General features: G+C 49.9%; 1 protein-coding gene across 2 annotated transcripts in view; it reads left to right on the top strand.

The window, feature by feature from the left end:
• The first annotated feature begins 272 nt into the window (after positions 1 to 272).
• Positions 273 to 23,500, top strand: part of PKD1 (polycystin 1, transient receptor potential channel interacting) — a 58,178-nt gene continuing 34,950 nt past the window's right edge. For both annotated transcript variants that reach the window (XR_003399470.1, XM_026859012.1), the window contains exons 1-15: positions 273 to 340; positions 1,346 to 1,417; positions 2,811 to 2,980; positions 4,965 to 5,633; positions 5,932 to 6,115; positions 9,603 to 9,817; positions 10,886 to 10,998; positions 11,078 to 11,204; positions 12,143 to 12,420; positions 12,900 to 13,649; positions 14,697 to 14,828; positions 16,456 to 16,631; positions 17,069 to 17,202; positions 17,768 to 21,390; positions 22,377 to 22,523. Coding sequence is in view for 1 of the 2 variants with exons in the window: in XM_026859012.1 (XP_026714813.1) it covers positions 309 to 340; positions 1,346 to 1,417; positions 2,811 to 2,980; positions 4,965 to 5,633; positions 5,932 to 6,115; positions 9,603 to 9,817; positions 10,886 to 10,998; positions 11,078 to 11,204; positions 12,143 to 12,420; positions 12,900 to 13,649; positions 14,697 to 14,828; positions 16,456 to 16,631; positions 17,069 to 17,202; positions 17,768 to 21,390; positions 22,377 to 22,523 (6,822 nt within the window). In the remaining variant the exon portion in view is untranslated. The remainder of the gene's footprint in view (positions 341 to 1,345; positions 1,418 to 2,810; positions 2,981 to 4,964; positions 5,634 to 5,931; positions 6,116 to 9,602; positions 9,818 to 10,885; positions 10,999 to 11,077; positions 11,205 to 12,142; positions 12,421 to 12,899; positions 13,650 to 14,696; positions 14,829 to 16,455; positions 16,632 to 17,068; positions 17,203 to 17,767; positions 21,391 to 22,376; positions 22,524 to 23,500) is intronic.

Genomic DNA, 23,500 nt, shown 5'->3' with positions numbered 1-23,500 from the left:
GTCATGTCTGTAATTACTCTAGATCTGCTGCAGAATGGTATGTGTGTAATGATAGTCCTAGTCTGTATCTACACATTATACAAAGCTTTGAGTGGCAAATGCTTTATAGCTGGGAAAGGTGTTTTCTTTGGCTGGGAGAAATGCTCCACTGTAAAACACCAAAACCTTCCGCTCTGGAGCCTGGAGAAAGGCTCTTCTAAGGTCTGGTAATGGTGGAATGAAAAAATGAAGTTGACCGAAAGCTGAAAATTGTGTTTTCTTTCTCTAGGGATCTTTCCAATAACAAGATCAGTGGTTTAGATGTTCAGATGTTCGAAAGCCTGACTTCTCTGGCAAAACTGTAAGTATACAATGCTCCCTCTAGTCCTCCAGCTCGCCATGCATGCTTGAGCTGGTACCTAGAACACTTGCTTGTGTGTCATAAGTCAGCCTTGTTCTTGCTTGACTTCGTCTGTCGAGCCCTGATGGATGTGCCCATGGACTCCTTCTCAAGGCCTTTAGCTTCACGGTCCGAGGATTCACTTACTGGTATTCAGGGACTTGGGCAGGATTTGACCCACTGTATGGAAAGGAGATCAAGGAAGGAGAATAAGATCTGTCACAAGATGTGTGTTAGTGCATGGAAAATGATGGTAAAGCTGCGGTGTCCAAACCCCACTTGTCCTCAGAGGGAATTGGGTACTGAATTGGAGGGTCCTCTGAGGAGCCCGGCATGTCCCACTACTCCCCACAGCTTGAGCTGCCCTGTTTCACTAGAACTGCCCAGGCTCTGTGAGCCAGGACAGGGAGAGATTTAACCATTAGCAAACTCACTGGTTCAGCTGCTGATAGATGAGTTTCCTCTGTTAACTTGCTGATGGTTCCTAGAGAAGATTAACTGTTTTTTAAAGAAAAATTGGATTGTCAGATCAAAAAAAGGCACCAATCGAGCCAGCACTGAAACCTGCTTTGGTGGTTCCAGCTGAGTAGCTGACAGCCTGGACAGCCTGCCTTCTTTACACCTCAAAACTCTCCTAAAAGGAAGAGGGACTAAGCAGAAGGACTGGGAGCACTGGAACTGGACTTGAACATGGGAACAGGCTACTTAGAGTGGTTGTGGGGTCTCCATCCTTGGAGATACACAGCAGCAGTCTGGACGTGGTGCTGGGCAGTCCACTCTGTGTGATTCTGTAACATGGTGCCTAGCTGGATATTTTCCTGTCATATCTGTGTGACTTTTGAGACTAAAGGTGCTCAGAGGGTAACTCTGTCCCAAGCAGAACTTTGGACAAGTTAATTCTGTATGTTGGCCAGGAAGTTGTTACCATCGTGATGAACTTTCCTTTTCATTTTCTCTCTTTTACAGAGATATAAGCCACAACAAGATTTCTACATTAGAAGATGGAATATTTGATAATTTATTTAATTTAAGTGAAATGTAAGTTCATCCTCTTTGTTTTCCAGTTCTTTATTTAGACCTTTCCTTGAATCAGCTCTTCCCTTCCTCGAGGGGTGGGATGCAGCACTGTCTTGAGGAAGATCTGGGGCATGTACCCAACCAAGCAGCTGCCTTTGGACGCTCTCTGGTTTCTTCCTCAAGCTGTGTCCTGCTCCTGGCTCCTGTTGGTACCCTTCAAGCCTAACCTATTCCTAGACTTTCCTTCTGTCTCCCGGATACCTCCAACCTCTGCCACTACCTTTGTGGCTTCCCTGCTTCTCTCCCACACCAGATCTGAGGTTCTGGTCTCTGGTTGTGCTCTGGGTCACATTTACTGTTCCTGTTTGTACGGGTACACCTTGGGACAGGGGCATCTAATGAACAGGGCACTGACCTGCAACACGGAGACCCTGACTGAGGTGTCTCAGTCACTGGAAGACATTTGAAGATGTTCTCCCTGAGTGATTCAAGTTTTTAGCCCTATAGTGGTTTTTAATTGAAGTAATGAAAATCTGTGCTGTTATGTGAAGTGAGGTGAGGGGAAGCCACACATTTCCAGGAGAAATGCATGAAGTCACAGCCCAGAATGGCAGTTCTGTATCTGAATGAGCCAAAGGATTAACCCCTTGCAGTCACTCTTGGCAGGCAAGAAGAAAGCTCAGCCACACGTTCTCCCTGAAAACAGTACACAAAGGGCATTTTCAGCTCTGCATTTTTGCTTACAAGTGGCACTGAAAAGACACAAAGGCTCCAGGCTAGACCCAAGTGAGTCTGTCCCTGCTAAGACTGGCTGGCAAAGTGGTGCTTTAAGTCAGAAAATCCTGGGTTCAGCCCCTGCGGCAGCCCAGCCCAGCTGGCGTCAGCTAAGCAAACAGCTTTCCATCTCTGTCCTGTTCGCAGCTGAGTGCCAAAGGCTGTAATTTGGATCAAGCTTAGCTGCAATTAAAGTTTCCATCTTTTCATTAAATTGCCACATGGAAAGATTATCATTGACTTTGCATTTCTTTTTTGACAGATCAATTTTATTCTCTTAGCTATTTTTTAATGGAGCTGTAAATAGTCTCCCTTAGCTGGAGAGGCTGCCATTACATCCAATGGCTGTTAGATGGCAGACTATTTTAAATATAAGATTGTGTCTGTAATTTGCTTCTAATTGCTACAATTATTTGTAGAGTTAAAAAAGTACTTGGAGTACTTGCCTAATTCTAGCCTCTAGAAAAATCATGTTAATTATTGCTTGATTCCCTATTCATTAACTCCCCTTGCAGCTCTTGCTGAAGCATTTCAGTGGAGTGGCACAGATGGAAACAGTGAGGGATCTGCACGCTGCTGTAATTAACACTTAGCACATGTCAAGTTAATGCCTAACTTTTGTCTGATCTCCCTGTTACAGAAACTTAAGTTGGAATCCATTTGTTTGTGACTGCAAACTTTCCTGGTTGCCCCGTTGGGTAGAAGACAGAAAAGTGAAAGTTATTCAGGCATCAGATACAAGATGCACCCACCCTCCTGAGGTGGCAAACCTTTCCCTCTTTGATGTCTCCTTCATCAATGCTACTTGTGGTAAGGAAACGCTGTGGGCTGTGGCAGGGAGATGTCGAAACCATTGGAAACCATGGGCCCAAGGGCAGCCAGGGATCACATCTACACCTCTTTAGACCTCAAGTCACCAGTTCTAATCTAATTTAGAAAATAATGGTAGGATATGACTGTACTCTGATGCCTTGAGGATTGAGTCAGTCACACCAGGGCTGAGATCAGCAAACTCATTACAGAGCAAGCTTCATGCAGCTGTCAGAACACACTATGACCTCCAGCCCCAGGCTTTTAACAGTCTGACTTTAAGCAATGAAATCTCACTGGAGTTGAGGGGACCTGCAGACATACTAAGTTGAATCTTTGAGGTGACAGGGCTTCATGTTGGGAGGGTTGAGTAAACACTGCCCTGATCTACAGCCCATCACTCGCTCCAGGTGCATTTTTTTGCGTGCCTTGGCTAGCAGAAGTGTGGGATGATGTTCACTTGGAAGATGGGAGGGGGAGAAGTAAGAAAACTAGTCTTGCCTGGATGCTCAGCTAGCTCCAAGTAAGAGAGAGGGAGGGAGAGCAAGTGCTCCCCCCAACAGGCATCAGGCATCTCCTTTAATGCGTGATGGGAGGATGCAGTGATGGGGCCTGAGGGAACCAGAGCTGGTGGGAGCCAGCTGAGCCACCTCAGTGCTCCCCAGGGCCAAAACCTGGGTGGTGGATGCTTCTCTTTCCCCAGCCTTGCAGCTCCTTGCGGGAATTATCAAAGGGAATAACACCACACTGTTATTCCCCTTGATAATTAGTTGTTCCCCTCTTGAACTACTTCGAGTTAGTGTGGAAACAATAATGTGAGGCTGTCTTCCGCGTAGTTCAGTGTAATGGGAGTAGGCTGGGGACAGCCTGCCAGCTACTGACAAGACAGGGAACGAAGAAGTATGACCAGGCTGGTGTTAAAAAGCAAAGTAGTTCCCATGCTGTGGTCTGCCGTGTGGGATTTTTCTTAAGAAAAGTGGCTCAGCGTTTGCAGGAATGCCGTGGAGAAAGATGGACAGTTGGATGGATTCGGTGTGGGAAGGTCACACGAGGCTAGAGCTGTTAAGATGTTTGGGGGGAGATGTTGTAGCAACCAGCAGAAACAGAGGAGTGAACGTGGCTGGGTTGCGTGGGCAGAGCTGGAGCAGAGGCCAGGCAGTCCCAGCTGGGCTGTGGCTATGCATGCGGCAGAGGCCCTGCCTGTGTCTTTGTGGCAGAGAAACATCCCACCCCTTGCAATCCAGTGAGGGGGAAGTAAACTCAAGGGAATGACCTGTTGCTCTGAGAATGGGGCTGTTGTGGCTGCCGTCATCATATGTGCCTGCGTGTCCATGCACACGTGTGTGTGTGTGCTCCATGTAGCCAGGCGTGTGTTGTTCCTATGCATCCTTCCCACGAATGCATATGTGTACATCCTTCCACACCTGCTGGGTGCAGGCTGTGTGTGGCACTGCCCTCTTTTCTAGCACCACATTTTGCCTGTGAATAAGTGGGAAGCTCTAGGCTCTCTCCAAGAAGGAAGGTAACTGTGCTGTCCAACAGTGTTTGGTTATAGACTTGTTCCTGGAAGCCCCAGGCAGATGCAGTGAAATCTGCTGCACCAGACCAAGCCAAGGTACAGCCAAGGGACAACCTTTTGTCTTGGTCTTACTTGGTGACTGGTTGTTTGGGCTCCTCTGAGGGTCGGACAGTGGCTCCATGTCCCATGACACTGTCAGGCTCTCCAAATACCCATTTTCTTTACTGAATGTTGCTGCTCCATAAATCTGTGTGACTGGCTTGTTATTTCTGTCATCATTAATTAGCATCCAGAGTTTGGAAATCATTGCTGAGGGATTAAAAACTTCCCAGGCAAGTCTCAAAGAGGAAATGGTTGGAGTAGGAGCTGCCCAGGAGAAGTCCATTCCCAGGGGGATGGGGTGGTGTCTCTTGGAGGGTTTCACCAGTGTCAATTTGTAAGAGGATCTTCTGTTCTGTCCCCCAGGAGCTCAATACATAACGTGTCTGACAAGCAACCACACAGAAGGGGATGAATTTGTCGTCTTCTTCACCTCTGTTCACCCTGGGAACCTCACTGAGGAGATCTGCAGTGCCCTCTGTTATGCTGAAGACCAGGAATATGGAGGTTTCAGCGCCCAGGGGCAGTGTTTGTGTGGTACTGCCCATGAAACAAACTCTTCTGCTGGCTGTTTGCCATTTTGCACTGAGCATTGGTCCGGGCAGGCCTGTGGTGGCCCATCACTCGTCCCCTCTCCCTTCCAGGCACAGCTGCCTGTGGCTTTTGCAGGACTTCAGCCCCGGTACAGCCTATACCAGGCCGTGCTCTTCAATGTCAGTATTCCCATTGCTGTCAGCACTTTACTGTGGGAATTTGGGGACCAGACAGAGGTTCTCAACACCACTGGCAATGCAGTTGTCCACATGTATGCCTTACCTGGGCAGTACAATGTCACTGCCACCATCTTCGTGGGCACCAAGGTCTTATATGTGCAGGCAGAAATTGAGGTGGTGGCTTCCCCTCAACAGTTAGAACTGCAGTGTCCTTCCTTGGTCAAGACAAAGGAGAGTCTGGACATACGGATCCGCAACAGAGGTGGCACTGGCCTTGCGGTGGTGTATGGTATCACCGCAGAGGCTGGAGAGCTGAGCAGAGGTGAGCAGGGCTGGCTGGGTGGCTGCTGGGCAAGGGAGGGATGGCACCAGGTCTTGGGACTTCTCTTTCCATTCCTTCCTAATGAGGAGTAAGGGGTGACTCCTTTGGGTGCTCCTTGCCCCAGGCAGTGCTTTGCAATATCCTGGGCCAAGAAGACAATTGCACAGAGTGCACTTCAACAGTGAAGGGGATTAATCAGCTTCAAGAAGGACAGGGCATTCCTGGAGCCTTGCTCCCTGAATTAGGTTGGGGTGTGTGGGTCCTACAAAGGATACTTGTCTTCTTCTACCTCATGCAGCAGTTCACCCCCTGTGCCCCCGTGATGGTTTGGTTTTCCTGGGCAATAACCACTGCTATCAGCTGGTGGTGGAGAAGGCCGAGTGGCTGGAGGCCCAGCAGCACTGCCAGGAGCATGGCAATGGAGAGCTGGCTTTTGTGAGCAGCCCTGAGATCCAGAGCTTCTTGGTCGCTCATGTCATCAGGTAAGTGAGGAGGGTAAGGGTTAAGATTTCCAAGGGGCAGGTCTTATGTTCCTGGGGTCACATCTGGGGGCTGGAGGGAGGGTCCTGCAGACAGCAGGAGAGACACGAGTCCAGGCTAGGTATGAAGAGATGGTAGGGATGAGGCTGCTGAACAAAGGGGAGGAATAAACAGAGCTTGAGCCTTTGCTTAAAGGCTGTGGCAGGAAGAAGGGGAATGGGTCAGAAAGGCTGTAAGTCCTACCTGGGAATTGTGGAATTGTGGCTGGTGGGCATCTTGTACCCTACGTTTGTGCATCTGAAATGGTGCGGAGAGGTGCAGGGTCAGGAGCAAACGGGGCTGGGCCGAGCAGACCTTCCACCTGGGAGTTCAGCAAAATCTGTAGGCTGGGGTTGGGCGGTGGAGAGGGTCAGGTGCTCGTGCCCAGAGGGTGTTTGGCTGCCAGGCAGGGCCTGAGGGCAACCTTACAACCCACTCCCTCCATCAGCAGAATTACAGCTGGATTGTCCCACGCGTGACAGTGGGGCCATGACAGCGGGGTGTTGAGCAGCCGCTCTGGCAGAGCCCAGGCCGGTGCTGCCTCCCCACCAGGATCCCACATCCCTCTGCAGCCTGCAGCCCAGACTCCTTTCCCCTCTTCTGCATCCGGAGAAGGAGCAGTGCTCCTCTCTGAGGGTCAGGCTCCAGCAGCATCTGTTCCACCTCAGGACTTGGCCTTTATAAACAGAGAGCACTGGAAGTGTCAGCCTTTGATTAAATCCGCCCCTCTAAGTGCCCTTTTTGCAACCAGCTGTCTTGGAGGGGGAGAATGATCAGGAGAGCTCACAGGGGCCTGACAGCTCTTGTCAGCGCTCCCAGATGCAGATGTTGGAGGTGGCCTCTTCATAAGCACGGCCCAGAAAGCACATGCGGAGGGACCGGCTGCATGTGATGTATGCTTTGAACGGTCCTGCTGAAGGTCTGACAGCCCCTTCTCCCCAAACTTGTATCCTTGCCCTGTTCCCTTCACACCAGGATTCCTCCCGAGATTGCAGACATGTAGTCCCTGCTCCAGGGAAGAGGAGTCTGTCCTTTTGGCGGGTTAGGGACTGGTCACTTGGTGCTCTGAGTTACCAGGCGTTGCGTGCAGGGCTTTTGATGGACTGCAGCACAAGGAAATCATGAGACCTCGGAAGGGAATGAGCTGCCCAAGCTGTTCCCCAGCTGCTGCCCCACGTTGCTGTCCTCCCCAGCCCCCTTTATTTCATGTATTTATTTTATTAATCCATTCAGATAAACATGAATGAGGCAGTTCCAGGATGCGATTTCCCTGGTGATAAAAGTCAAATCAACTGAGCCACAGGTTTTGGAACATGCAGCCTCCATCATTTCTTGTGGGAAAATGACAGAAGCAGAAATCTGTTTCCCATTAGAGCATGCAGCAGCAAGGACTGCTCTCTCCTTTGCTTTGCTCCTGTCATCTGATGGCCTCCCCAGGAGCAGTATGTGCTGAGCTGGTCCCCTCCCTGCCCACTCCCCTTCCAGGGCACCCCGCTTTCCCCTCCGAGACAGTGCAACCCCTCTCCCCTTCCAAGCCATCTCAGGCTTCTTTCTGCTCCTGCTGCCCTGAGCAGGGCAGCTTGGTTCTTCCTCAAAAGTGTATCTTGCTTCAGAAAAGGATGTCGAGAGTCCTCTTGTGCTCTCTGCAAGGTAGTGGGCTAGGCAGTGGGCAGGGGTGGGAAAAAGCCAGCCAGCCTATTTCTTCTTTTTTTTTTTTTTGATGACTTGCAGTTAGATCATAGCTGGAATTAGAAAAGGAAAATCTCTATTGAGTTTTACTGATGGCAGCAAACAGGCGGTTTCGTAGCCTGTTCTCCCTTATCCCCTGCCAGTGGTTCGGGAGCAGAGCACAGTGGTTATTTATTTTTTAATCTTATTTGCAATGAAAACTACTGATTCACGGAACAGTTATTTTCGTCGTCGTTTTTCAGCATGACCTCATTAATCATTTCATCTGGCTGAGCCCAGTGGTGGAGAGACACCGATTCTCTCCCTGGTCTGCTTTTTGCAGAGCAGTTGTACCATCCTGGCCATAGCAGAATTGATTGCAGCCTGCAGGAGGGAGCATGGAGAAGAAGCTGGGGGCTTTGAAGGGTGTATGATGAGGCTGTTCCCCCCCACCCCAGAAGTTAATATGGAACAAATGCCTCACTTACTGCTGGGTGCGATTGGAAACAGTTGTCCAGGCTGTTTGTGGCTATGAAAGACCACTCAGCACTTTCCACCAGAATCTCTGCTGGGGTGTGGCCAGTTTCCAAATGTGGAAGGGACATGCGTCTTCCTAAAATGATCCTGGCAGTTTCTTGTGTACGTGGGGTTCATTTCCCTGCAGTGCTTTGGCCTCTGCTGCCGGTGTCTCGGCCCCCCACGGCTGCTGCCTTTCAGCGGGGGCTGAGGAGCTGAATCTCCCAGCAGCCACACCAAAGATCCCTGATTTGAGCAGCAGCTTCCGTACCTGGCACGGTCTGGGGTTTAATCCTGCACTGGTTCCAGTTCCATTTCCAGTGCCTAGTGGCAAATTCCACGGGTCTTCAGAAATAAAACAAAAGTTTTCTAAAAGATGCAGCATTTTCAGACAGTTTTGTGTGACTGTACTATTAAGTCATGGCTTAATAGATGCTTAAAAATGTCTGTGAGAGTCATAGCTGTTCTCTTGAGAGGGGTCTGAGGCTCAAGACAACCTGCTGGTACTCCTTAATTTGCAGCTAATCCCACTCCCAGTGTTTTACTCTGCTGTAGGGGAGCTGGTCTCAGCCCTTGCAGCCCCCACGAGCCTTCTGTGTGTGCTGGGAGGGGAGGATGGGCGATATTAATAAATATATTGGTAGGAAGGAAGCGACTCCAACTTGGGGAGGCAGAAGATGTGCAGTTGGAGGGAGTGCTGTCAATGTCTGAAAGCAATAAAACCTCGTGGTTCTCCTCTCCAGCCAGTGTCATCTCCCGCTCTGGTAATTGTGCTGAACCAGTTGTGGCTGGTATGAATCAGCACTTACCAGTATGTCACGAGCTCTGTGGGGCTGACAGAGCCTTTTAACTGGGTCCTCTTGTAGCTTCAATGAGAGAGACTGGCATTTTGGGCATGGGGTGACTCGAGTCGTGGTCCCCTGAGCTGCTGCTCTCTCCCAGCTCCGTTGCACTGTGGTGTTGGTGTTGATTGCTCACTCTGGATCCTTTTGGCTCAGCTCTGCTCTCAGTTTCTCAAAGGACACATGGCTTTCTGGAGCTTAGGACAGAGGTTGGAAGGGCTGGTAAACAGCAGGATGGTGTGCTGTGAAGGAGCTGGTAGTAAAGAGCCAGGTTCTGGTGGTAGAACGGACACTAAAATCCTTTAATAACTAAAAGGTTCTGTTAAATGCACCCTGTGACACCCTATGAAACTGTTGTTGTGAAGATTATTATTTTCATAGAGAACCATAGGTGGCATCTACCCCTTTTTTTTTTTTTTTTAAGGAGCCTTGATGTCTGGATTGGATTCAATGATTTTGCAAGCACTGGAGCACAGCAAAGAGGTGAAGGATTTAATCTGGAGAGCTGTCAGAACTGGCTGCCAGGAGAACCCCATCCGTCAAACGCTGACCACTGTGTCCGCATGGGCCCAACGGGCCAGTGTAACACAGACCTGTGCATGGCCAAGCACAGCTACGTCTGCGAGTACAAGCCAAAAGGTGGGCTCTGCTTCCCTCCAGCTGCCACCAGCCCCAAGGGCACGCGGGTATCCTGCTCGCTGGCATGTGCCAAGGAAGAATAGGGCTGCATGGAGGGGGTGAGCCAGAGCATCCCCCCAGATCCAGTGGGACTGGTGACAACCACGGTATTCCCAAGAGAGGCTTGACTGATAAACTTTCAGAAATCTGGCCTCAGCCCAAAGGGAAAAATTTGGCCTGCTCCAATCTTTGCTATCAATAGAAAGAGAGAGAGAAGCGAAGCTCCAAGGCAGAGCTGTGGAAATAGCTTTTCTCTCTTCCTTAAGCAGTCTCTGCTGTGGCCAGGATCTAAGGCTGTGGTGCTGCCTTGGTGACTCTTGGTGGCCTTCTGTGGCACCTTGTAGCTGTTGACATGTTGGGGTCTTGTGACTTAAAAGACTATTGGGCTTTGGAGATCAATTAGGTGAACTTCTATGTGGTGTGTGATATGCAGGTTTGTGCTTATGCAGCTTCCCAAATCTCCCAAAGCAGCATAGGGAGTAAGAAAGAGAAGCAGAAAGGAGATGAAATATGGGAGAAGGTTTAGGTAAGAAGGAAAACCCATTGCTAGGCGGAAAGCCCAGTGGTCCTGGTTGTGCTCAGTCCCCAGAGGCTGACCTGGCGGTGAGTGAGTCAGAGGTGTTGCCACTGGTGGAAACTGGCTGGTCCTGGCCACTTTTCCCAAGTCCAGGGTGACAGGGAGGGTGGGGAGTGCACCTCGTGCTCAGAAATGTGAAACAAATCATGGGGTGTTGGAAGGGAGAAGTATTTGCAGAGTTCCTAGAAGTCAAAGTTGCTGAGAATTGCAGATGCAAACATTAGTTGTGCAGGGTGAGAAAGAAGTCAAAACATCTGTAAGAAGACAAAGGAAACTACAGGATTACAGCAGCTGCTTCTCCAGTAAAGCTGGAGTTACAGATTTCCTGAGTGGTCCAAGCCCTGGTACAGCTTTGCTGTGTGGTGTGAGCAAGCAGGAGCAGGGTGAGGGGAATAGCTTCAGGCCTTGCTCAGTCTCATGGGCTTTGTTCAAATATGTTCCTTTGTAAACAGGAGTTCTATTAAATGCCAAAAACTTCTTTGTGGGAGACCCTGAGTTTCACACACATGAGGCTGTGAAAAATGTGACAGAAGATGTGCTGTCAGCTCCGTGGCAAGCTGTGGAGGTAAGAAGGGCTTGGCATCCTGCTGCTGCAAGGGAGCCCAGGGAGACATGGGCAGATGAGAGCCTTGTTTGCTTTGCAGGTGATGGTGTTCCCTGAGCTGGCATTCAGGCACGAGGGATATTTGACTGCCCTGGAGTTTGTGACGCAGGAACTGCATCAAGCTGTTCAAGTGAGGTTCCAGGTGCACAGACCAATAGATGGAGAAGGTGAGGCATCTCCTCTCAACGCTTGTGGCATTGTTGGAGCTGATGCCATCAGGGCCACATCGGACTGAGGGTATGTGGCCTTCTTGTGGCCCCTCTGTCTTTAAAGCAGAAGCTTTGAAGCCTTAAAGGCTCAGAGACTTTGTTCTCATTTTTTGAGGAGACTAAAGTGCAGAATCTGCAGGTATGGTTGGACAGCCTAAGGTTGTCTTGGAGAAGTGGTTGTCCTGGAGAAAGTAATAGAGGGAGAAACGTGTCTCAATGCATGAAGAAAATGTGAGTGTAAGGAACGTGTCTAGAAGGGAATGAATCTGAGCTGTGCTTTTATACTTTGGGAAGACATGACATTAACATGGGAATGTGTTCTGGTCCATCTGGCCCCACAGGTTAAAAAGGAAGAACATTTTTCTGAGCCCATTTTTTCCTGATGGATGAGATAATCTAATAAGTCTTTTCTGCCTTGTACAACAGCTCAATAGTCAGTTTTGGCAACAACTAATTTTGCAGCAGAATGTTTGCTGTAGCCGTAGAGTTGGCTGGTTACAAAAGGATATTTTTTGACACTGAAAAGCTGATACTTTGACATGGAAACATTAACTTAAGAAAAGTTGCTTAATGTGTTTTCAGTGTCAAAGACAGCTCTGCCTTTGCTCGGACTCACTTTTGCTTGAACATAGATCTCTTTTAGACTGCAAATTGGTGCATTCTCACTGGAAAAGAGACTAACTTTGTTTTTAATGATCTTCATGCCTCTGTGAAATTTTCTAGTAAACAGGACACTTGTCTTATGTAGCACCAGGATGTGTTGCAGTTGCAGCTTTTACTAAGAGTGGAGCCATCATCAAAGTGAAAAAAAATGGTGAATTTGGAGCAAAGAGAAGCGCAGTGGAACGATTACTTGTCACAAAGGTGATTGTTGCTTTCTCTTTCACTTCTTCCAGGCTACCGGGAGGAAAAAAATGCTACAGAATCATTCCACACTGCTCAGGATGATATGAGCTGGACGCTACTTGAATGTCCTCCTGGTTTTGAGTGGTGTCATCTTACTAATTTGTGCTCGTCACTGAACAACTGCTGCAACGCGACTGAGTGTGCCAACAGTTCCCTTGCCAGCAGCCCTACCCCTGTTTCCCCTCAGCACAATGAAAGTCAGCTCAGCTATGAACTCATCGAGGAATTTCTCTTTACAATACCAGCTGGCCCTTCTTCCCAGTATCTGGTCAGTGTTTATTAGCTGTTGTAACCAGTGAGTAGTTAGGGTGTTTTCTCTGTTTTGGGTGCTTTGGGTTAATACAGACTTGTTCCAAATGTGCAGATGGAGACACTAAAGTTCATTCAAAGGAAATTACTTGCCCAGTGTCACACAGGCCACCACTTTCTGTCGTCCCTGTGCTGTGCCCCGGGCTCCCTGCAGTAACCTGCTGCAGTAGCACAGTGGGTCAGAAGGCCCTGCAGGTGTGCTGGGCTGTTCCCGTCACACGGAGCGGAGACAGAGCACGAAGCTGACTTCTGTGTTAGCACATGTGATTCAGAGTGGCTGAGGAGTGGTTAAATGTCTCCCCATGCTGTGTTTGGATCTGTGGCTTTTCTGTTGGTTTCCACTTGGCAGGAAATCCAGCTCTCTTGCCCAGGCAATAGTTGGGTGCTGAGTGCTCTTAACTTGAGGCATTAACCCAAAAATGTCTCCTCTCTCTGCAGGTCACATTCAGAAAAGAAAATATTTTTGTCAGGGCTGAGGATGTCTTCAGTATCCAGCACAATGCAGGCTTGGGCTTACTCCTCCAGTGCCAACCAAGTACCACATCTCCTTACAGAACCAACGTCTTAATCATGAACTCCTCAGAGTGGGCACTGGGCCTGTCTGATGGCTCCATTGGTGCCACCTGGATAAACAACACCGTTTGCTCTGTTCGAGTTCGCTACGCTGAGGAACAATTGGTCCCAGTGATCAGCCCCCACAATGCGGGGCTGGAGCATCCAGGCCGCTACACAGTCAGAGCCAGCGTGGACAACGGGTTCTTCAGCACCAATCTGTCTTGCAGTTTCTGGGTGACCTCCTGGGTGTCAGGCCTGCGGGTGATCCACCCCGCTCCTCAGGGCGGCAGGGTGTACCTACCATCCAACCACACCACCCTGGTTGTCAAAATCTCCTCGGGGGTGAACGCGACAGCTAGCTGGCTGGGGGACAACCACACCTTTCCCTTCGAGGGGTCCTGCCCAGCGGCTGTTGTGCCGCTGACGACCGACTGTGCCAGGGAGACCAACGACACCTGGTTTGCTGTGGTCAGCCTGAGTGGCCTCAGGGAGGGGGTGAGCACCCACATGCTTGTTGTGGACAACACCGTGAGCTCCCAGAACATCACCATCACGGTGAAAGTGGAGGAGCCCATCCGTGGGCTGAGGGCCACCCCTGACCCCGAGAGCAGAGTCCTGCTAAATACACGAGTGGTGAGTGATTACCGCTGCTTTTAATTTGTGGGTAGAGGGTTTAGCCTTGCTAAGGGTGTGTGTTTGGCTCACAAGGAGGGCTGGGGCCAGGTGTGGCACTGCTTGCTGCTAAGTGCTGGCTCCCAGGCCATGCAGCCAGCACTGCTGCAGACACAGGCATGCAGCAGAAAGCACTGGGGCTCTCCAGCAGGAAGGCACCTCAGCTGTGCCTTCACTTTAATTCCCTCAGAGGTAAGGCAGCATCTCCTGGCCTTCCAGTTGTACAGAAAATTTGAAGCATTTTGAAAGGCCAGTATTGTTTAGGTTTGCTCTACTAAATCCTTATATCAGCTGGCTGAAGCTATAAAAATGTTTCATCCATCCATCCATCCATCCATCCATCCATCCATCCATCCATCCATCCAAGTCTTGGAGTTACTCTGGTGTTTGGAGTCTTTTTTTTTTTTTTTCTCAAATACACTGCCCCCAGAGCTACAGCCAAGCCCCAGGAACCTGCTCAATAACTGCCCATCAGTATCTGTGAAATGCTCTGTTCAACTCTGGCTGCTTCTGGCAGAAACCTGTGCCTGCAATGCCTGTTGATCTCACCCTTCCTGGCTGCTACAGTCTGCTCAGGAGGTACTGTAGGAGTGAGAAGGGAGCCCACCCTGTCCAGAGCAGGTCAAGCCTTTGGGTCAGGCACCATCAGTAGATGAAGGTCAGAGACTCAGCTTACAGGTGTAGCTAAAGCTGAGTTTTTTCTGCAAAGATAACGGAAAGTTTTTAGCCATCAAGAAAGAGAGCTGATGACAAGAGCAGAGCCTGAGATTGTGGAAGCAGGTAGCATGGGTTCTGCTCCCTGCTCTGCTCTTGTTTTATGGAGTCTGGGTCTGCATTTCTCTGTCAGCAGCAAAGCTCCAGATGCTCTTGCAAGACCTTTGTGTCTTACAGGTGTGTGACACCTCTCAGTCTGGCTCTGCTCCCTCTCCAGTTCAACTGGAGATCTCCTGGGAAGTGCCGTGTGTGCTTTTCTCTTGCACTAGTATAAAATGTCCTCATGCCTTTCAGAGCTACGTCCCTGTGATGGAAGCTGGGTCAGATGTGACTTTCCGATGGACAGTAGATGATAAGCCATCTTTCACTTTTTACAATGTTGTCTTCAACGTTATCTACCAAAGCCCAGCTGTGTACAAGCTTTCGGTAAGCCAAGGCCTTTCCCATGATACCATTTTAATCCTGGGTTTCCATTTCATCCCACAAACGAAGCAGATAAAGCAGCAGGGAGAGGAGAGGGCAGAGCTGAGTTGAGGAGGTTTTCACTGTGCTTCTAACGAGCTCATCTGCTGTTCCTCACTGAGCTGCTCTTGCAAATGCAAGTAGTAAGTTCTTTCCTTTACAGCTGGCTTCTCTGTCTTCCTTGCCGTTGCTTTTGCCTCTTTTCTCCATGTTCTTCTTTCCGTTCATGGAGTGTGTCTGTCCTCACTGCTCCCCAGCAGGAAGGAGGCAGGGAGCCACACTGCAGGGTGCTGGCCGCTGCTTTGGCAGGCAGGAGATGTGGAGTCATAAGCAGGTAGAGGCAGCACGCAAACATTCAGAGTTTCACAGGGAGGACAGAGCTTCTGCCACAAGCTCATGAGGTCTCTGTCCCATTCTCTTCCTACTGGTGCAACCTGGAACAGTGGGTTTTGTTGTGACCCCAGAAGAAAGATAGAGCAGAGAGTCTGGGCAGAGGGAGGTATCTGTTGTGGAAGAGGAGTTCACCTCTGGCCAAAACATCTTACTGCATTGTGCCGTGTACTGCTGTGCAGAGTCCTGGTCTGGCTCCAAGCTGCTTGATCCATTTGCAGGGTAACTTCTGGCTTTCTGATGAGACACCAGCCCTAGCTCTGAGGGTGCACGAGCACTAATTTGCTTGGGGCAGCACTATGCTGAGGAACACTAATTTGCTGGGTGAAGCACTGTGCTGACAAGCCTGGATTGCTTCTACTTAGAGTTGACAAGGTGGCATTAGCCTGGGGCCCGCTGGGTTCAGTGTAACAGATCCACAGAAGCCTAGACACAAAAAGCTTTCATCTGTGGGGTGGGAAGTCTCTATTTAACTGGGTTTGAAGGATCCCTTCTGTCAGGAGCTCATCTCTCCTGCAGGTGAGGAGGTGGCAGGATGCTTCGTCATTAGGTGCCATGCCAGTGTTACATGCTTAGATAATCTCGAGGATCCTGCTCTACTTCTGTCACGTCTCTTCAGTCTCCTGCCTGTCCATTCTCTCTTTCCTTCATCTCCTCAACTTTGCTCTCCCTCTCTGTGCCCACTCCACCCAGTCTGCTGGAGCTGCTCTTGGTGTGCTTGGTTTCCGAGTCTCTCCCATCCCCACTCTGTGCTTGGGGCCACTCATCTGCCTCTGTCCTCAGGAAACTGGGTGGCTCTTGTCCCCTTGGTGGCAGCAGGAGCCTGGTGACAGTGTGCAGGGCACATCGGAACAGGCAAGGGGGTAACTGGCAACTTCAGAGCCAGAGGAGTCTCATCTGAGAAGCTCTTCTCCTTGTCCTCTTGCTGTAGAACCAACCCTCCCCTGGACTGATGTTAGCAGTGGAGGTGTGGTGGCTCCAGTGAGAGCTGGCTTCGCCAGGGGGGTGACCTTCCAGTCTGTGCTGCTTTCCAGTGCCGTTGTGGCTATTGCCTCCGCCTCCCTGTCCCACAGGCTGCTTTTCTCTGGCCTAAGCTGCTCCTGCCTGCTGAGACCTCGTAGCACAGTGAAGCCCCCCTCGAGGAGAGGGCAGCACAGCAAGGTGATCCCAAATGCATTCTTTGTCCCACTGTCCTTCCCAGCTCACCGCCTCCAACCACGTCAGTAACTTTACAATCAATTACAATGTCACGGTGGAGATGATGAATAAGATGAAGAACCTGACTGTGTTGGGTGTCCTGCCAGTCCTCCCTCTGAACAGCACCGTGGAGCTTACGGCAAGAGTTCAGGTCGATTCAGCTGTGGATGCTATGTTCCTGTGAGTCCTTTGCAAGTTGCCCAAACTTAGGATCTTACTGTGCCTAGCTTACCAGTCCTGCCTGCACTGTTTCTCTTCCCAGGGCCAGCTGATATCCAACAGCCCATTTCTCAGCCTCTGTCTAGTTAATTTAAAATCCCTGCAAGTGTGCTTCACACTGGCGGGACCTGAAGTTCAGGCTGACAGACTTTTCTTTTGAAGGATTGCAGCAGTGCTTTAATATTGGGTTCCTCCTCTTCTTCCCATTCTGTACTCCTCTCACAGCAATAATTCTACAACACTGGGTACAGCTACAGCTTTGATACTTGGCATTATGCTTCCTATGGTTTTCCTGGAAACCCCAGCCTGAAAGACAGCCCTAGGCCAGGCTAGGGTTCCTCTGGGATTTCCGTGATTCTCCTGTTGTGCAGTGTAATGCAGTTTGAATGTTTCTCCAGGTGGGATTTTGGAGATGGTGTCCAGGAGACATACCTGTTCAAACCTCCCTACAACAAGTCTTTCCTTGTTCCTGATCCCAGCGTCCATGAGGTTGTAATTGAGCATAATGTTTCACACGTCTATCAGGACCCAGGTATGCTCAGGACTGTTCTTTGGGGAAGAAGGGGTTCGGGCATTTTTGTTGTGTGGGGGTTACAAGGTACCTTCAAATAAAACAATTGCTTGAAAGTCGTTAACCTTGTTCCTGAGCAAAGAGCCAGAGCAACTGGACATCTCCAGCGTTTGCCATCCTCTGTAACTCTGTTTCTGTAAGTTTGTGCATGCTGTAAGAAGGACCAACACAGAGTCCCCTTTTTTGGCAGTCTCAGCAGATAGGTTAGCTCTGCGCTGATGGGAGGTGGGTAGGGAGCCCTGCTGTGGGCAGCAGGAAGGTGGTCTGTTTTGTAAGCAAACAGAAAGAAAATCTTTTCTCTATATCTGTCAGACTGGCTCCTCTGTTGGCATTTGGTCCCCACATACATGGCCTGGTTGTAATTCCTGCTTGTCGTGGAGTGGAGGAGGGAAGCCCAGGCTGTGCGTGGTGCAGGAGCAGAGCATCTCCCTGCAGACCCCATCACACTCCCCACACTCTGGAGCACCTAGCAAGCTGTTGCACAAGCATGTCCTCACAACTGTCTTTTTCTGCTCTTCCAATGCAGGCGAATATGCCCTGATGGTTCTTGTGTCAAACCAGTTTGAGAACCTCACCCACTTGACCCCAGTGCACGTCCACAGTTACCTAATTGATGTGAAGATGGAAGTAGAGGAGAACGTTTTAGTTGTGAGCCGTCCGGTCACCTTCAGAGCCAGTCCTCTGCCATCTCCTTACGGCGTCATGTACACCTGGGACTTCGGGGACGGGTCCTCCCTGCTGACAACAAGCCAGTCTCCAGTGACATACAGCTACCCCAGGAGAGGAGTGTACAACATCACCGTGACAGCAAACAATACCATAAGCAGTGTGGAGACAGTTGAGTGCTACCAAGTGTTTGAAGAGATCACTGGGCTCCATGTTTCTGCAGACAAGGCAGCGGAGCTGGGAGCATCTGTGAGCATTAATGCCTCGGTGCAGACAGGGGACAGTATCACCTGGATGTTTGATATGGGGGATGGGACGGTGCTGAGGAGGCAGGTGCCGGTCGTGGAACATGTGTACATGAAGGACATCAACTGCACTGTGAACGTGACAGCTGTGAATCCTGTGAACTCTGTCTCCCAGACTGTGCCTGTTCGGATATTTGTCCTGGAAGTACTCAAAATAGAGCCAACTTCTTGCATCCTTGAGCACCCAGACGTGCAGCTCACGGCGTATGTGACGGGGAATCCTGATGAATACATATTCGATTGGACTTTTGGAGATGGCTCGTCCAATGTCACAATCAGTGGGGACCCTGTGGTGATGCACAACTTCACCCGAAGCGGGACGTTCCCCCTCTCCCTGACTCTCTCGAGCAGGTTTAACAAGGCTCACTATTTCACCAGCGTCTGTGTGGAGCCAGAGATAGTCAATGTCACCCTTCTCCCCTCCAAGCAGTTTGTGAGACTTGGTGAAGAGAGCAGCTTCCAGGTCAGTGCCATGCCTCTCTACCAGTACCGCTACCGCTGGGATTTTGGGAACAATGAGTCCACTAGATCGAGTGGGACTGAAGTGACCTACACCTACAAGAACACAGGGGTCTTCCTGGTCACGGTGACTGTCTCCAACAATGTCTCTTTCAACAATGACACAGCATTTGTGGAAGTCCAGGAACCAGTTGGGGTAGCAAAGATTGAATATAACGGGACAAATGTTTTGGAGCTGAACCAGATCTACCTGTTCTCTGCCAGCATAAGTGGAACAAAAGTGAGTTACTGTTGGGACTTTGGAGATGGCACTACACAGCCTGGCCAAATTGCTGCCCATTCCTACAACAACACAGGCCATTACACTATTAGTGTGACAGGCTGGAATGATGTCAGCTTTAATGAGACCGTCATTGATGTCACAGTGAAACGTCGGCTCCATGGGCTGACCATCAATGCCAGCAGGACAGTGGTGCCATTGAATGGCTCAGTCAGTTTTGTAGCCACGCTTGTAGCTGGCAGTGCCATCCGTTACTCGTGGATCCTCTGTGACCGCTGCACTCCTATCCAAGGCTCCTCCACAATTTCCTACACTTTCCGGTCCGTGGGCACATTCAATGTCATTGTGACAGCAGAGAACAAGATCAGCTCGTTGCAGGACAGCATCTACGTCTATGTCCTGGAGCAGATTGAAGGCCTGCAGGTGGCTGGCAGTGACCTGGTGGAAGACATGTATTTCCCAACTAACAAAACACTCCATTTGCAAGCAGTGGTGAGAGAGGGAACAAACATCTCTTACAGCTGGGTAGCCCAACGGGATGGCAGTGCTGTGCAGACCTTCACTGGGAAAACCTTCTCCTTGAGCATCCTAGAAGCTGGAAACTACACTGTCTATCTGAAAGCCACTAATATGCTAGGCTGTGCAACTGCTAACAGGACACTGGAGTTCATTGAAAGCATCGGTCTTCTGAAGCCTTATGCCTTCCCCAACCCAGTTGCTATTAATGCCTCTGTTAACATAAGTACCACCATAACCAGTGGCACTGGCATCACGTATGTTTGGTATCTAGAAGATGGCTTCTCCTCTGTTACTTCTGAACCCTTTATTATATACTCCTTCCAAAGCCCTGGAGTGATTGAGGTTGTCATTGGAGCAGAAAACAAGCTGGATTCAACCAATGCAACAATTAATATCTGTGTAGAGGAGGTCATAGAGGGGCTGAGTATAGGGACTGCAGAACTGGACTGTCGATACGTCTCATCGGGCTCCACGGTGGTCTTTGAGGGGGAGCTGCAGAAGGGGACTGAAGTGACATGGCTCTGGGAGGTGCCAAATGGCACATTGACTGGCCAGTCCGTGGCAGTCACATTCCCCACAGCAGGGTTTTATACGGTCTACCTGAATGCGTCAAACGACATCAGCTGGGCTCTGGCCAGCAGGAATATCTCAGTACTGGACAGGATTCAAGGACTGGAAGTTCTTGCCAGCAAGAAGGTGGTGGAGCCAGGGGAACAGGTCACCTTTGTGATCAGGATGTTGTCGGGTACCTCTGTGAGTTACTTGGTGAGCATAAGTGGGGACTACTCTGTGGTGCTCAACGGGTCCAAGTACACGCATGAGTTCACCAAGAGCGGTGATTATTTGGTGACAGTGACGGTGCAGAACCAAATCAGCATCGCCCATGCCCAGGTGCTCATCTCTGTCCTGGAGGCCGTCCGCAACGTGCAGCTCCTGAACTGCTGTGAGGAAGGCATACCCACAGGCACGGAGAAGAGCTTCAGTGCCCAGGTGGGGAGTGGCTCCCGTGTCTCATTCTCTTGGCAGTTCTCCCTGCGGAAAGAGCAAGGTCGCTCTGTGGTCATTATGGCAGGAGAGAGTGTTTCCTACACTCCAGAAGCTGCAGGGCTGCTCGAGATTCACCTCAGTGCCTTCAATGACTTGGGAGGTATCAATATCACCAGAACCATCCAGGTCCAAGACCCGATAGTCCAGGTCTCCCTCACTGCCTCCAATGCTTTTGTCAACAGGACTGCAGTGTTTGAAGCAGCAGTGGTGCCCAGCAGCAGGAGCGTTGAGTTCTTGTGGACCTTTGGGGATGGCTCTTCCACTCAAATGACCAGGGTTGCAGTGGCCAACTATTCTTACCTGAGCCCTGGGGATTACCTGGTGGAAGTGAATGCCACCAATCTCATCAGCTTCTTCATAGCCCACCTCACTGTCACTGTCAAAGTCCTGGAGTGTGAGGAGCCAGAGGTGGAGTTAGCCTTGCCCCCTCAAGTAGTCATGAAGCGATCCCAGAGGAACTACCTGGAGGCACAGATCGACCTCCGAGGGTGCATCAAGTACCAGACAGAGCACTTGTGGGAGATCTACCAAGCACCCAGCTGCTTGAACTTGGACAGCTCCAGCAGGATCCATCTGCCAAACGTTGATGTCAACAGGCCCCAGCTAGTTATACCAAAGCTTGCCCTAGAAGTTGGGAACTATTGCTTCATCTTTATTGTCTCCTTTGGAGATACCCCACTGTCCAAAAGCATCTTTGCCAACGTAACTGTGATACCAAGTAAGCTGGTCCCAATCATTGATGGAGGGTCATACCGTGTATGGTCCAACACTCAGGACTTAATCTTGGACGGGGAGAAATCCTATGACCCGAACTTGGATAACGGTGAACAGACTCCGTTGTTATATGATTGGTCTTGTACGTTCTCCTCCAAGGTAAGAGTAGTTCTGTCCAGCCAGGGAGGGTGATCATTTGGGAGCTCCAACTCCATGTCAGTTCCACTACAAACACATGTCTGGGTTGAAATGGTGTTGAGGGAAGCTTTTGTGAGCGTCTTTAATAAAGCTGCTCTGGAAGGAGGGTTGCAAAGGTTTCACTGACTCCCATCTCAGGCTTATGGTACAAAAATTGCCATGAAGAGTTGTGCAGTGCAGCCCAGTGCTGCACCATGTCCCTGTGCATGGCAGAAATGTCGGCACGAGAAGCTGAGGCATTTGTGTTGCTGCTTCACTTGTCCTCGGCCTTTGTTTCATGGTTTGGGTGTAGCTGCTTCCATAACCTGATGGCTGATTGCAGCCCAGGGGACCGAGGGCTCTGGTCCCTCTCCCATTACTAGTTCGATGTCTCTAATTTCAGCAGGGGCCCTAGTTAGACTTCGGAGGAGTTAAGTGACCACAGGTCATGGTCACTCTGGACGTGAGCAGGTCACTGTCATCATGCTGAAATGGTCTGACCCTGTAGTGATCAAAGGGCAAGGGAGAGCTGCCCTTTGAATTCTTATGGGAGATCCACCTCAGGAACATTTTTTGATTGAATGTTGGATTTTTTTTGCTTGTAAAAAGTCACTAGTTTCTATCTTTACCTCAAAACAGAAAGATGCAGAGTGTATGTGCAGTTTAATGAGCTTTTTGTGGTGTTTGGCAGTGTTTGTAGCTATATAATGAAGAATTAATTGCTATAAAATAAGAATTTGAAGCTCAGATGAAATAGGAGTATTCCAAGTACTGCTTACTAACCTGAAGAATAGGAGAAAGTGTTTTATTATCCACACACCACCCCATTTCTCCCACCCCAGAGGTGGCATTGCACAGTAAGACCTGTAGCAGTGACTCTGTGTGGACCGGAATGTTTTGGCTGTGGACTAACCCGATGTGCACCCATACCAAAGAGGGTTTGAAAGTTCTTTTCTCCTTGCAAGCAGAGCTCGGCTGCAGGGTGCTCTCTGAATTTCAGTGCCAAGGAAGGAATTGTCACAATTTCCAAAGCTGTATTAGAAGCAGATGTGGAGTATACGTTCGACCTCACCGTCAGGAAGGCGGGTATGAGTCCCGAGGCAACAAATCAAACCGTACGTACCACAGACAACTGTTGCTTTCTGTCCTTGGGTGCCTGTTGCTGAACACAGCCCATGGCCCTTTTTTCAAGGAGGTTTCTAGAGGAGAGTGCTGCTGGCTCGGCACCATGCTCAGCCTTGGGTGACTCCCCGAGCTGCATCCCTGGGCCCCATCCGAGAGGCAGTGCCTGTTCAGCAGCGGGTGTGGAAGCTGCTGCTGCCTGCATGTGCCAGCCAGCACAGAAGAGCAGGGAGAGCAGATTTTAGGGCATGGCTGGGCCTCCATAACTGATCTCATCCAGGTTGTTGGCAGAAACAATCACTAGTATTTCCATAATCTATTCATCTTATGCTGCCTTGGGCAACACTTTTTGCTCGTCCTGCCAAGTCCTTTTAGTTTCTTCTTTTCTTTAGACCTTGTGTTAGTCCCTCTCTGTGCAGAGGCTGCATTAGCGACCCAGCCCTGAATGGTACTGGCCACAGTTCCTGGGACTGAGAGTCTGCGACCGCAGATCTGCTGCAGGAGGACAGTGAAGGAGCCCGTGGTCAGCAGCTCTTCCAGCACCGTGTGCAGTCTCAGGCTCTTCACGTGTCACAGCACCAGGCTCTTCCCTGATTTTTGCCTCAGAGCTGGTACTTAATTGTACTGTCAACAGTTCCTCTCTTCTCTCCTGAATTTTTTTAAGGGAGAGGATTTTTTTAAGTGCATGTTGTTTATGTCAAATTAAGCCTAACGCTGAATGCATCTGCAGTCCGACAGCAGTTATGGTTTATGTCAGAAACATTCATCGTGGTGCATTTGGCAATTAGAGATATAGTTAGTATGAAAGTGGAAACTCTTACTGCTTGGGTTTTAAACCAAAGCTGGAGGATAAAAAGCAAAAAATTAAATTGATAGTCTTTCAAGGACATTCCGTACTATCTGGTTTCCATGCATGAGCGCAAAACAATGATTCCAGTGTCGCAGGAAATTTGCAAATACTGTAGGAATG

This window comes from Athene cunicularia, assembly GCF_003259725.1.
Source record: "Athene cunicularia isolate RWA chromosome 14 unlocalized genomic scaffold, athCun1 chr14_part1, whole genome shotgun sequence".
Lineage (NCBI taxonomy): Eukaryota > Metazoa > Chordata > Aves > Strigiformes > Strigidae > Athene > Athene cunicularia.
The sequence above is the reverse complement of the archived record's forward strand: the minus strand, read 5'-3'. Positions and strand labels throughout refer to the sequence as shown.